The sequence below is a fragment of the Clarias gariepinus genome, chromosome 7, assembly GCF_024256425.1.
Source record: "Clarias gariepinus isolate MV-2021 ecotype Netherlands chromosome 7, CGAR_prim_01v2, whole genome shotgun sequence".
Lineage (NCBI taxonomy): Eukaryota > Metazoa > Chordata > Actinopteri > Siluriformes > Clariidae > Clarias > Clarias gariepinus.
The window spans coordinates 6,621,819-6,635,965 of record NC_071106.1 but is presented as its reverse complement, the minus strand read 5'-3'; the positions used below and the strand labels follow the sequence as shown (position 1 = coordinate 6,635,965).

The 14,147-nt window shown below is 37.5% G+C and overlaps 1 protein-coding gene across 1 annotated transcript; it reads left to right on the top strand.

Moving 5' to 3' along the window:
• Positions 1 to 4,644: 4,644 nt before the first annotated feature.
• Positions 4,645 to 14,147, top strand: LOC128528172 (extracellular calcium-sensing receptor-like). Its single transcript, XM_053500926.1, has 4 exons — positions 4,645 to 4,842; positions 11,490 to 11,696; positions 12,680 to 12,803; positions 13,234 to 14,147. The coding sequence occupies exons 1-4, from the start codon at positions 4,645 to 4,647 to the stop codon at positions 14,145 to 14,147; spliced, it is 1,443 nt and encodes a 480-aa protein (XP_053356901.1).

Sequence of the window (14,147 nt, the reverse complement as noted above, 5' to 3'; positions counted from 1 at the left end):
TTATTTATTTAAAAAAAGGACTGTTCCAAATGTTTTAAAAATTAGTAAGTAAATTATTTAATTTTAAGGGTAAAGCAGTGTTAAGAACATGTAGAATGGTCCTATAGGTTATAGGTGGCATCCAAAGACAAAAGCGAAACTAGATTGCTGATCACACTTCAACTTTAACTTTTCATAAAAGTTATTCAGCTATGGGCAAAAAGTTATCTTCCTTTTCCAGAGTACAGGATACTTCATCTTTAAATGGGCATAGGAGAAGAAAGAAATGGGTTTAAAAAAAGAAAGAAAGAAAGAAAGAAAGAAAGAAAGAAAGTGGACAGGAAAATCCATGGTTGTGATATACTTGAAAGCATATGGGTCAGTAAAAAACAAAAATAAAAGTGTAAGAATTGCTAAAATATTTCTAAAATCACATCTATGAATTGATTTATTTTTGTTTATTTGTTTGTACCTCTTCCTGTTATATTTTTTTTGTGAGTTGGCATGTCCATTATGCACATTAAACCTACTGTGTAACCCTTGTATAAATTTCTGCTCATTTTGACCTGCCATATATTTCATAATGGAACCAGGTCAATTTTCCCCAAGGATTACAAATTAGCATTAACAACAGCACCATTTTTTTCAGTGTAGGATTTATTTTTTGGTTGATACCTTTTAAAGCCACTTATGATAGACCATAAACTGAACTCTATGATGCAATGAAATCTAATTAAAACATTAAAATAAAAAAGGCTGTTTTAAGAATTTTAAATCAAGTCTTTTTTTTTAGGTCTTTTAGGCTCCTTGGAACAAATAAAGTCATCTGACATACATGTAATAATAGCAGCTGTTTTGACACATCTTTATATGACCTTTCGTCACCTCAATAAGCAATTCTGTAGTGTGGATCAAGCCACCCTTTTTTAAAAATCATATTTACCATATTTCTCTCTATTCTTTATTAAATTAAGAACTTCCATGCAGCATTTGTATATTTTTCTTACAGCAATGGTAGTATTCAAACAGACTTGCATCATACTGTATCTCTAAAGACTTGAGAGTTTTCATCTATTGTCTTGTTCAAGATTTAAGAGTCAAAGAACTTTATTAATCCCAGAAGAAAATTGCTTTGTCTTGGTTATACAGTTGCTCTGATTAATTTACCGGGAAGAAAGGAAAAATTTGATTTAAGAAATAAAAACTTAAGAAAAATAACAATAAATAGAGGTAAAATAGAATAAAATTAACTGTGGCACACAATTAAGTTACATATCGCACTAGAACAGTAGTGTAAATGAAAAGAAGTATTGCACAATATTATAATCAGATATTGCATTTGGAACTTGAGTTGTATAAACAGTAGTGTCATAAAATATTATTGAACAGGTACTCCTGACAGTCCCTGTCCCGTAGTGAAAACATTACAGACAGGAGTTATATAATTTTATGGCCATAGGGAGAAAAGATCTCCTGTGGTGCTCTGTAAAACACCTGGTCATAATGAGTCTCTGGCTGAAATTGCTTCTCTGGTTGGAGTGAACTCTGCGGGTAAGAAGGATTGTTCAAGATTGTGCGTATTTTGAACAGGATCCTCCTTGCCATGACATCAACAGTGTCCAGATCCAAGCCCAGGACAGATCCAGCCCTTTTAATGACCTTGTCCAGTCTGTTTCTGTCTGCCGCTTTTATGTTACAGCCCCAACAGACCACATCATAGAAGACGACACTCGCCACAACAGATTCGTAAAACATCCGAAGAATGGTATTACAGATGTTGAATGACCTGAGTTTTCTCAGAAAGTACAAGAAGTTCATTTTTTAAGGTTCAGCTGCCTTCCAAAGAAATCAGTACTGCCTTAAAAGGAAGTAGATCCTTTTAAGGCAGTAAAATCTGCATCTTGACTGCATCATTTCCAGTATGGTTCCCTTAGGCCTGCCACATAAAAAAATTGCCATGGATGATGATGAAGTTTTCCACACATAGGGAAAAAGGTTGTGTTAACAATGACCACAGTGATGTAGGATAAGACATTTGGGGAAATTATTAAGACCCACACTTTTCCTTTTCAAACCCTCAAAACAAATTCATACCAATTAATTAGGATATTTTTAGCTTTGTTGGTCTGAAAATCAACTGATGCTGCTGAAGATGGACCCACATGGATTTACACCCTAGTCTCCACTGTATAAAGCAGTGTAACCTTGGATTACGAACATTATTCGTTCCAGAAGTGAACTCATATTTCAAAAGACTCATAGATCAAAGCAGATTTGGCGGGGCACAGTGCTACTCTAGATGCTTGTAAGTTTTGTGCTTTTTTTTCCGTTCAGAGTGCATCCTGTTGGACAAATACCATCTACAGCCAGCATGATCTTCTCAAGATAGGAGTCTGTTGCGAACGAAGTATTACAGCAGAGTTTCTATGCTCACATAACGTCCCGGTGGATATAGTGAGAAGCCCTGGCTCTTCGTGGATTACCATCCCCGCGGTAAGAAGGCAAAGGCGGCGCAGGGAGAGGAAGCAGAAGCGAGGCTGCAGGGTCGGCGCGCTAGGTAGACTACGGAGACAGCCTCACAGACCACCGCTTCCAAGCCTCTTCATGACGAATGCCAGATCACGTTCCAACAAGATGGATGAATTGAGGCTACAGATGGTGTCTAATACCATCGTGAAGGACAGCTGTATTATGTTAATCACAGAGACTTCATCCACTCATCCTGGACTCTGCTATCGAGCTAGCAGGCTACACAATACAGCGTCATGACAGAACAAGGGACTCCGGTAAGAGTAGAGGAGGGGGGCCCTGTGTTTATGTCAATAACTGCTGGTGTATTAACACAGTGACTGTAGACAGTCACTGCTCCCCAGACCTGGAGTATGTGACTGTTAAATGCAGGCCCATTTACCTACCGAGAGAGTTTAATGTGGTCATGATAACTGCTGTTTATATTCCACCAGATGCTAACGCTAGCTCGGCTATAGGACAGTTATATAGTAGCATTAGCAGATGGCAGAGCACGTATCCTGATGCTGTACACTTTGGGGGACTTTAATCAGGTAGACTTTAAGTCTACTCAAACATCAAGCTTGGCTACAGGGCAAGACCACTACCACACCTGGGCCAGTCTGACCACATGTCTTCACTTTTAGTCCCTGCATATGCTTCCCTCAGGAAAACTGCTCTTATAATTACAAAGACTGTAACAACATGGCCTGCTGGAGCCTCTCAGCAGCTGCAGGACTGTTTTGACAGGACGAATTGGAATGTTTTTGATTCAGACCTGGAGGTGTTCACAGACAGTGTTCTCTGTTACATTAAGAACTGCATAGACACTGTCACAGTGGACAAACATATTCGGATTTATCCCAAACAAAAGCCCTGGATAAACCAGGAGGTCCGGCAGCTCCTAAAGGAGAGGAACATTGCCTTCAAGTCTGGCGACATGGCTATCTACAGCACAGCCCAAGCCAACCTAAAGAGAGGCATCAGAGAGGCTAAATCGATGTACAGGAAGAAAATCAAGGTTGATTGGTTGTTGTGACCATCTGGACAGTCACAACAGCAGGCAGGTGTGGCAGGGAGTTCAGCATCTTACCAACTACAAGACCAACGTTGGTGTTGCTGATGGTGATGCTTCGCTGGCAGAGAAACTGAACTACTACTTTGCCCTTTTAGAGGTGGATCAATCAGGTGTACCCATACTTACACCAGGCGCTTACCAAGCTTGGACAGTAGAAGAGTGGGAGGTGAGGGGTACCCTGTGGTCCATTAACATCAGGAAGGCTGCAGGACTGGATGGCATCTCTGGAAGGGTGCTGAAGGACTGTGCTGACCAGCTGACTGGCATCCTCACCAGGATGTTCAATCAGTCCTTGTCCTCAATTGTAGTCCCCCTCCCTAAAAAATTACACATTACCAGTTTTAATGATTACTGGCCAGTTGCTCTTACCCCTGTGGTGATGAAGTGCTTCGAAAAGCTGGTACGGAGTCACATCATTTCATTCCTCCCACCAAATTTTGCATACAGGGCGAACAGATTCACAGAGGTTGCCATATTAACAGCTCTCCAGGCAGCGCTATCCCATTTGGAGCACCCGGGAAGCTATGTGCGGCTACTTTTTGTGGATTATAGCTCTGTGTTTAATACCATCCTCCCCCACAAACTGATGGACAAACTAGTGGACCTGGGGCTTCCATATTCCATCTGCCTATGGATTAGGAACTTTCTGCGTGATCGCAGTCAGAGGGTGCGAGTGGGCCCATATACATCACCGGCCATCAGCCTCAGCACCGGGTCACCACAGGGTTGTGTTTTAAGCCCCCTGCTCTACACCTTGTAGCCTACGACTGTACATCTGTCCAGCATAGTAACACCCTTGTCAAATTTGCAGATGACACGACAATAGTAGGGCTCATCTTTGGGGGGGGATAAGTCTGCCTACAGGTATGAGGTGGAACGGCTAACAGCCTGGTGTGGAGAAAATAATCTACTCCTCAACACCTTTAAGACCATGGAGGTCATCATGGATTTTAGGAGGAAAAAAGTGGACATCTCACCACTGTTTATCAGCGGGGACTGTGTGGAGAGGGTTCCGTACTTCCGGTTTTTTGGGAATACATGTTGAGGAGGATCTTAGCTGGGGGGTAAACACATTCGAGATGCTGAAAAAGCCCCAGCAGAGACTGTATTTTCTGGGAATGCTCAGGAAGAACAACATCTCCCAGAGACTGCTGGTGTCTTTTTATCGATGCTCCATTGAGAGCATACTGGCATACTGCATATGTGTGTGGTACAGCAGCTGCACTGTGGCCCAGAGAACGGCACTGCAGAGGGTCATTACAACTGCCCAGAAGATTGTCGGCTGCCCCCTCAGCAATCTGGAAAACTTACACGATTCCCACTGCCTTAAACTTGCAAAAAAAAATTGCAAAGGAGAACTCACACCCGGGACATTAACTGTTTGATCTACTGCCGTCTGGCAGACGGTATAGAAAATTAAAAAATAGAACCAGTAGATATAAAAACTGTTTTAATCCCAGTGCAATAAGAGTACTGAATGCTGCTATAAAAAAAAGTTTAAACAATGTGAAATAAGAATAAATTATTTATGCATTTTTTCTGCAATTAATGCAATTTATGCAAAAAAATATTTTGGATCATGCAATAGCAGAAACTACGCTTTTTGGGAGTGTGTGTGTGTGTGTGTGCGCGCGTGATTATGTTTTAAGGTTGCATTGAGGGATGGCACTTTAAATTTTGTTGTACTTGTTGCAAAGACAATAAAGACTATTCTATTCTATTCTATTTTATTTTCCCATAAGAAATAATGGAAACTTTTTGTTCCACAGTCCAAAAAAGTAAATACATAAAAATAATTCATACAAAATATAAAGTAAAAATAAAATGAAATGAAATTAATCTGCACTTTACCTTAGAAAAAAGTAAAAATCTCTTAGTGGTTGTGTGTGTGTGTGTGTGTGTGTGTGTGTGTATGTTTGTGCGCGCATTCGCTGTGTGTATGTGTGTGTTTGTGTATGTGTGTGAAGCTAAAATAAGAGGAGAGGAGGAATCAGACTCTCTCCTCTCCCTCTTCTCGTATTACACATTAACCCTTCCTCTCTCATTATATTTTCACACACACACACAAACACACACACACACACATTATGGAAAAACTGTTTTATCTGGAAAATTAAAAAGGAACATTGCTAATTACACGCAAGTGAGCGCACACTAATGGACCCACTGCTGTAAAGTAAAAATAAAACAAATTAACCTGCACTTTGACACAAATTAACCCTACACCTTTAAAAAGAATCACAACAGAACAGTTCTATTAAGAGTGTGTGTGTAAAGATAAGAAAAGAAGGGGTGTGTGTGTGTGTGTCACACATACAAACACAAAATAAAAGATGCTTTCCACGCACACGTGGTCACAGTGTTATAGTAAACAGTACACATACGCACGGATGTTGATTATACCAGTGAGTGACGCGCACTAGGACCGAGTAGGGGAGATGATTACCCACAATTCCACAGAGCACGTAAAAGAAAAACCATTGGCTCAGTTGTAATGACGTGACGCTCTGCATTAAGCGCATGCGTGATACATGATACTTGGTATTCGTAAACCAAGTCCAAATTTATTGAAAATTTTTGCTCGTCTTGCGGAACACTTACAAACCCCATTTATCGCAATCTGAGGTTTATCTGTGTACAGATAAAGAACAATGGTTATTTATGATCACACTATCTGGTGCTACCAGGTAAGGATGAGTTTCCTTTTGAGCCTAATATTCAAGATTTCTTTCTTTTGTCATCTTAAGGAGTTTATCTTTGCCAATGTCATATTTGGCTTGTTCAATGTGGATACATTTAAATTTTCTTTCTAGTTTCTAAAGTATAAAGTTGCTTCGCCTTGAAACTTTGAAGCTTTGTCTTTTTTTAGCATCATAGTAATATATTTTCCATAGTATAAGAATAAGAAATATAATTATTTGCCCAATAAAAATGAGTCATACAACAATTTAATCTATTTTATTAGCACAATGTATAAATGTATTACTTTTATTTATTATATTTATAAAATAAGATCATGAAAACAATGAAAAATATATACTACCAGTCAAATGTTTGGACACACCTTCCCCTTTGGTGTTTTTTTTTTTCTTTATTTATTCTATTTCCAACATTGTACATTCATACAAAAGACAGCCACACTATGAAAGAGCATATACAGTATGGAACAATGTAGTAAACCAAAAGTGTTTACCTCAGGATACATTTTATATTTTAGATTGTCCAAAGTATCTACAGTACATTTAGCTTTGGTGACAGTTTGCACACTCATCAGATTCATTAAACAGTATGATGAAACTGGCTCTCATGAGGACTATCACAGCAAAAGAAAACCAAGAGTTACCTCTGCTGCAGAGGATACATTTATTAGAATGGCCAGCTTTAGAAATCGAACGAAAAAAAAAAAAAAAAACTTTCACTGTTCAGAGGAGACTTCATAATCATTGTCAGGGCTTCAACTCACTCTTTATTGCGGCAAAGAAACCATTGCACTACATAAACCACAACACCCTTAAAGTACTACATGATTCCATATTTATTCTGTCATAATTTCAATGTATTCAGTATTCATGTTCAATGTATCAAACAATACATCTGTCCAAACTCTTGTCTTGTACTGTGCTTCTAACATACACAGCACACCTTTTGGTAAAACATTCATTCTTGGGGGCAGAATTGGGATCTTCTGCCTTTGCCTGGGATAGTTGCAGCATCATGTGGATCATGACATCAAGATTCAATCACTTTAACAGTTTTCAAAGGTTCTCAAAAGACTACTGTTTGATGACTGTCACACTGCCTTCTTTGAACGTACTGGGTTTCAAGTGCCTTTACCAACTGCACAAAAATAGCCAGGCATCTAGTTAGGGTGCTGAAGTCTATTTTTTTAAGTGGAGCTATGGAAATTATTGAAAATGAGTAGAGGTGAGTGGGCAGTCATTCTTCTCCTGCTGTAAATTCCAAACACCTTGTGCTTGCTTATGCTTGTTGTTCACACATACTTTGTTGTAATTGTATTACAGGATGGCTGGTTTCTTAATCTCATATTCATTAATCTCTGATTAATTAATAATCAATTAAGGCCTTTTATCCCTTGGTGGGTAAGAAATTAGAGTGACGGGGGAAGGCACACTTTTATGACAAGATCACTCTCTTTTCTTTGTTTCAAGGTGTGCAGGGGGAACTAGTTCTTTATAACTGGGCCAAGCATGTGTAACACTGTTATAAAATGCAACCAACACTGCATTATTATAATTGCATTTTAAGATACAGTGTCAGATATACATGGTTTTCATCTAGTTTCCAGTCCTAGTTAATTTCCCAATCTTTATTGGCTATATTGAGGAGAACTGTTTTTACATTTTATTTTTGCAGAATGACTTTTCTAAACTTCAGTGCTCTGCCCACCTGAATTGTCTATGCACATGGAAGTATAGCTTTTAGTAGCATAATAACTTATGGTCAAAAGCACATGTTCAAGCATTAACAAGTTTGCCAAATTACATGACAGTCTGATGAATTGACTCATAGTGCAGCTCTATTTACATAAATTTTTTACACTCTATTTACAATAAATTATTACTATGGCAGGTATAAAGTATATTAAAAGTATTTGGTTTAATGTATCAGGCAATATTTTAAGCTAAACTAATTAATAAACTAAGCTTACATGTTAGTGTCTTACTTGCATATAATTATACTTACTAATAATACACATGCCATAAAGTAGTGAACTGTAAACCCTAATGGTCAAAGTAGTTAAACATATTTACTGTTATGTACTCAATAATTTACATAATTCATTCTGCTTTACTGTATAGTTTTGAATAAGTTTAAAACAAAAATTAGTATGACCTTAACCAAACATAGAGTACAATGTCAGTCATGTCACACTACAATGACAAAAGCACCAGAGAAAAAAAAACATTGTTATTAATTGAATACACTTATAAATAGAGTGAAAAATATGGGTTATAGTTAGTAAAAATAAATAAAAGGCTCACACTTGAAGCAACCTGAATCTGCTTAAGTTTGATGTAATGAGATATGAAGAAGTTCATGGTCATCATTAAAATGATCAATGAATACATAGCCACACCCATCTATGCGATTTCACATAAAGCTATCAAAGCAAGGTGTATATATAAACCACTGTTAGGCATCTTCTCAAGTCTTTAGATTGCTGGGAGTCACCATGCTTGCCATGCAGATTTTTTCCTGCATTATATCTTTTCTATTAGCTCTGTTGATAACCAGAGTCAATTGTGCAGTGAGTAAAACTAATCCAGTCAACTGCAGGATATGGGCAGACCCTCAGTTGCCTGGGATTTTTATGAATGGAGATTTTGTGATTGGAGGGATTTTTACTTTTCATCATTACACAAAAACAGAGCAAATTACTTACACCAGGATGCCACCACAAACACAGTGCTATGGGTATGTGTTGAATGAGACATAAAGTATGGGATCCTGTTTAAAATGACCTGACATTAGACCTGAATTTATTTAATTTATGTGATGTTTAATTTGCATAGAACTTTATAATTTTAACTAAAGCTGCCTTGTTTCTTTTACTGTTTCATAATAGCATTGACTTTAGGGAGGTGCGCTTTGCTCGTGCCATGGAGTTCACCATCCAACAGATCAACAGAAGAACAGATCTCCTCCCTGGCATTAAGTTAGGCTACCGTATACATGACTCATGCTCTACTGTACCGATGGCAATCAGAGTTGCATTTCAGATTGCAAATGGTTTTGATACAGGTTTTAATGAAACTGGTTCTTGTTCTAAATTTGCAGCAACCACTGTGCCTGCTATTATAGGAGATTCTGCTTCCACACAGTCAATCAGCATTGCCAGAGTACTTGGTCTTTTTGGAATTCCACAGGTAAAAAAAATATTGTTTTTACTAAAATCTCTTTGTAAAATCTCTTATATTTCTATGTAAGATTTTTATATGTACATATATATAAAATCTTTACTAGAATGTTTTTTTTTGTGTGAGGACATCAGAAGAATTATTAAAAAAAACACATGTTCCATATAGTAACTTCAGATACTGTGTGTTGTCAAATCATTTAGTTATTTAAAATAATAAAATGCATACATCTGCTCTAGGAAAGGCTATAGATCTAATGATTTTTTAATGATTTCTTGCCTTTCACTTGGTCCAAACTTTAGGTGAGTCACTATTCGACCTGTTCATGTCTAAGTGATAAGAATCAGTATCCTGCTTTCTTCAGGACCATACCGAGTGACCAACACCAAGCAGCTGCACTGGCAAGAATGGTCAAGCATTTTGGCTGGACATGGATTGGAGCTGTTCGTAGTGACTCAGATTATGGAAATTTTGGAATGGCATCATTTCTTAAGGCTGCACAAGCAGAGGGAATTTGTGTGGAATACTCTGAGGCTTACTACAGGACACAGCCCCGCAGTAAACTGGAGCGAGTAGCAAATGTTATTCGCAGATCAACAGCGCGGGTTATACTTGCATTTATGGCATCAGGTGATATGAAGATTCTTTTACAAGAGTTATCACGACAACCAATGCCTCCACTTCAGTGGATTGGGAGTGAAACATGGATTACAGACCCTGATATTTTGCAGTTTAACATTTGTGCTGCTGCAATAGGGTTTGGTGTTCCTCGATCAGTTATTTCAGGCCTTCGTGAATTTCTTCTAGAGCTCACTCCGAACAAAGCATTAGAATCACCCCTGTTAACAGAACTTTGGGAGAGCTCATTCAGCTGTCATTTGAAAAGTCAAACCAATGTATCAGAAGGCATGCGGAAATGTGATGGCAGTGAGGACATTCATACAATACAGAACCCATATTTAGATACATCTCAGTTGCGGATCACTAACATGGTGTACAAAGCAACATATGCTATAGCACATGCCATCCATGGTCTGATTTGCAATGGCACTCAATGTGATAAGAATATTAAATTATCACCATGGCAGGTATAACGTAGCTTAATTAAAAGTATTTGGGTTAATGTATCAGGAAATATTTTAAGCTAAACTAATTAATGAACTAATCTTACATGTTAGTGTCTTACTTGCATATAATGCATAATTACTAATAATACACATGCCATGAAGTAGCACACTGTAAACCCTAATGCTCAAAGTAATTAAACATATTGAGTACTGTTAAAATTAAATAATTACAATTAGTTCAAATGAATAGACCTTGATGAGTATTTAGAACTTTTTGGTATTTATGCGTTTGTAGAAATGACACTTTTCAAGTTAGCTGAGCAAATTTGATATTTAAGTACCTATAAGTACTTAAGTAACAATAACTGTCACCTTAAAGTTCCACCAACTTAAAATCTTTCAAACTAGCCATTTTGTGTCTGACATCATGAAGACGATAGGGTACTATTGGGTCAGTGGTAGGTGTTTTGCCTGCTATGCGAAAGGCATGGGTTTGATTCCCAACAACTGGATGAAGTGACTGTTACAAGCCCAGATAAAATGGGAGGGTTGTGTCAGGAAGGGCATCTAAAACAGGCGTAAAACCTGTGCCAAGCTCCTGTGTGCAGACCAAATTGTCTGCTGAAGCAACCCATTGCTGGGATCACCTGAAAGACCAACAACAATTTATTTAATTTGCAACAACTAAAAAAGATTATAATTGCTATAAAAAATTGTATGAGTTAGACCATTCACTCAATAATGCAAGTAAAAGAATGATTAATATGAATGAGTACAAAAAACTCATAGTTCCATTTACTTAGTAACATCATTACTTAAAAAAATAATGTAACTGATTATCTAATTTTTTTTTTAGTTTTGCCAACTTATTTGGATTTACAGTGCATGTTAATTAAATGTTAATTGTATTATTTATCCCTAAAATTTATTTCTCTATTTTCAACTATTTTATTTTATTTTTTTATATCTACTGTACAGATACTCAATCAACTAAAATTAGTAAACTTCACTACAAATAATGGTTTTCAGGTCTCATTTGACTCTAATGGAGACCCTCCAGCTGTATATGAACTCATCAACTGGCAGTTTAAAAACAGTGGTGCTTTGGATTTTGTCACTGTGGGTCAATATGACTCATCCAGACCAAGAGGACAGGAATTCAAAATAAGCAAAAATATAATCTGGGTTGGAGAAGAAACTGAGGTATTGCATAACAACCCAGATGACTGTGTCTGAACAGAGCAATTATTAACTGAACAAAAATATAAACGCAACACTTTTATTTTTGCTCCCATTTTTCATGAGCTGAACTTAAAGATCTGTAACATTTTCTACATACACAAGAGACCCATTACTCTCAAATATTGGTGTTGTAAAAACAGGTGTGTCATATTATGGTACTGATTAGACAGCATGAATATTACACAGGTGTGCCTTAGACTGTCCACAATAAAAGGCCATGTGCCTTAGACTGTCCACAATAAAAGGCCATGTGCCTTAGACTGTCCACAATAAAAGGCCACTCTGAAATGATCACACGACACAATGCCACAGATGTCGCCACCATTTGCCTCACGCAGTGCAACACATCTCTGTCGCATAGAGTTGATCAGGTTGTTGATTGTGGGCAGTGGAACGTTGGTCCACTCCTCTTCAATAGCTGTGCGAAATTGCTAAATATTGGCAGGAAGTGGAACACGCTGTCGTATACGCCGATCCAGAACATCCCAAACATGCTCAATGGGTAAAATGTCCAGTGATTATGCTGGCCATGCAAGAACCAGGATGTTTCTTGGATGTGTCTAAGGCACACCTGTGCAATATTCATGCTGTCTAATCAGCACCTTAAAATGCCACACCTGTGAGGTGGGATGGATTATCTCGGCAAAAGAGAAGTGCTCACCAACACAGATTTAGACAGATTAATCGGCCTCTTGTGTATGTAGAAAATGTTACAGATCTTTGAGTTTAGCTCATGAAAAATGGGAGCAAAAATAAAAGTGTTGCGTTTATATTTTTGTTCAGTGTATATTTAAACACGTATTCAATATTGTCTACTAATTCGTGTTTCTCTGTATACAATGTGCAAAATATTGGAATACATGAAACTGCAGAATTGGTATGAATCAGATGAAATTGGACTTTTGTATATGTACTGTATATTTTAGGTACCAGTTTCTATGTGCAGTGAGAGCTGTCCTCCAGGCACTAGGAAAGCTGTGCAAAAGAGAAGGCCTGTCTGCTGTTTTGACTGTATATCATGTGCTGAAGGAGAGATCAGTAACGAAACAGGTTGTATATTCCTATATACTAATAAATTAATATTAGTCATAACTTTAGTTATTTACATTATCTACCTGCTCAAATATAAATAATTCACAAAAGGTAAAACAGGACTGTTGTATAGTAGGAAACCAAGCCAAGTAAAAGGTTTGCTTCTTATAACTGTAATATTTATTGAGCTAAAAGTCCCTTCAATTGAAATGAAGTATTTTTGTAAGGAACTATATGGAAGAGATATAAAAATATATTAAATCTATAAAAATATTAAAATCTAATTTTGTCCTATTGCTAGAAAGTGAAGTTTAAATCAGAAATACAACATATTTGAAAGGGTTTGTTGGAGTGGAGTCTTAATTCCCTGAAAAGTACTTCTTAAGATAAAGCTCCATTATGATTGCTCTATTCTGAGCTTTTCTTTCTTTTTTTTTAAATCTGCTAGACTCTTTAGATTGTTTAAGCTGCCCACCTGAGTTTTGGCCCAATGCCAAACAAGACAACTGCCTCCCCAAACCTGTTGAATTCCTCTCCTGGGATGAAACTTTGGGCATCATCTTGACCGTGTTCTCTATCACAGGGGCCTTCATGGCTGTGTGTGTAGGTGCTGTATTTTACAAGCACAGGACCTCTCCTATTGTTAAGGCCAACAATTCCGAACTGAGCTTCCTGCTGCTCTTCTCTCTGACTTTGTGTTTTCTCTGTTCACTGACTTTTATTGGTCAACCCTCTGAGTGGTCCTGTGTACTGCGCCACACTGCCTTTGGAATCACCTTTGTTCTTTGCATCTCTTGTGTTCTGGGAAAAACTATAGTGGTGTTAATGGCATTTAGGGCTACACTTCCAGGTAATAATGTAATGAAATGGTTTGGGCCTCCACAGCAAAGACTTAGTGTAATTACTTTTACCTTTATACAAGTTCTTATTTGTGTGCTTTGGTTAAAAATATCACCTCCTTTCCCTTTGAAAAATCTGAAGCACTACAAAGAAAAAATAATCTTAGAATGTGGCTTAGGTTCAGCTATAGGATTCTGGTCTGTGCTTGGATATATAGGATTCCTTGCACATATGTGTTTTATTTTGGCTTTTCTGGCACGGAAATTGCCTGACCATTTTAATGAAGCCAAATTTATCACTTTCAGCATGCTTATATTTTGTGCTGTTTGGATAACCTTTATTCCTGCTTATGTCAGCTCTCCTGGAAAATTCACTGTAGCTGTTGAAATATTTGCCATTCTGGCTTCAAGCTTTGGTTTAATCTTTTGTATCTTTGCTCCCAAATGTTTCATAATTATTTTTAGGCCAGATAAGAATACAAAGAAACAACTCATGGGTAAGACACATTTTAAAGATCACTGA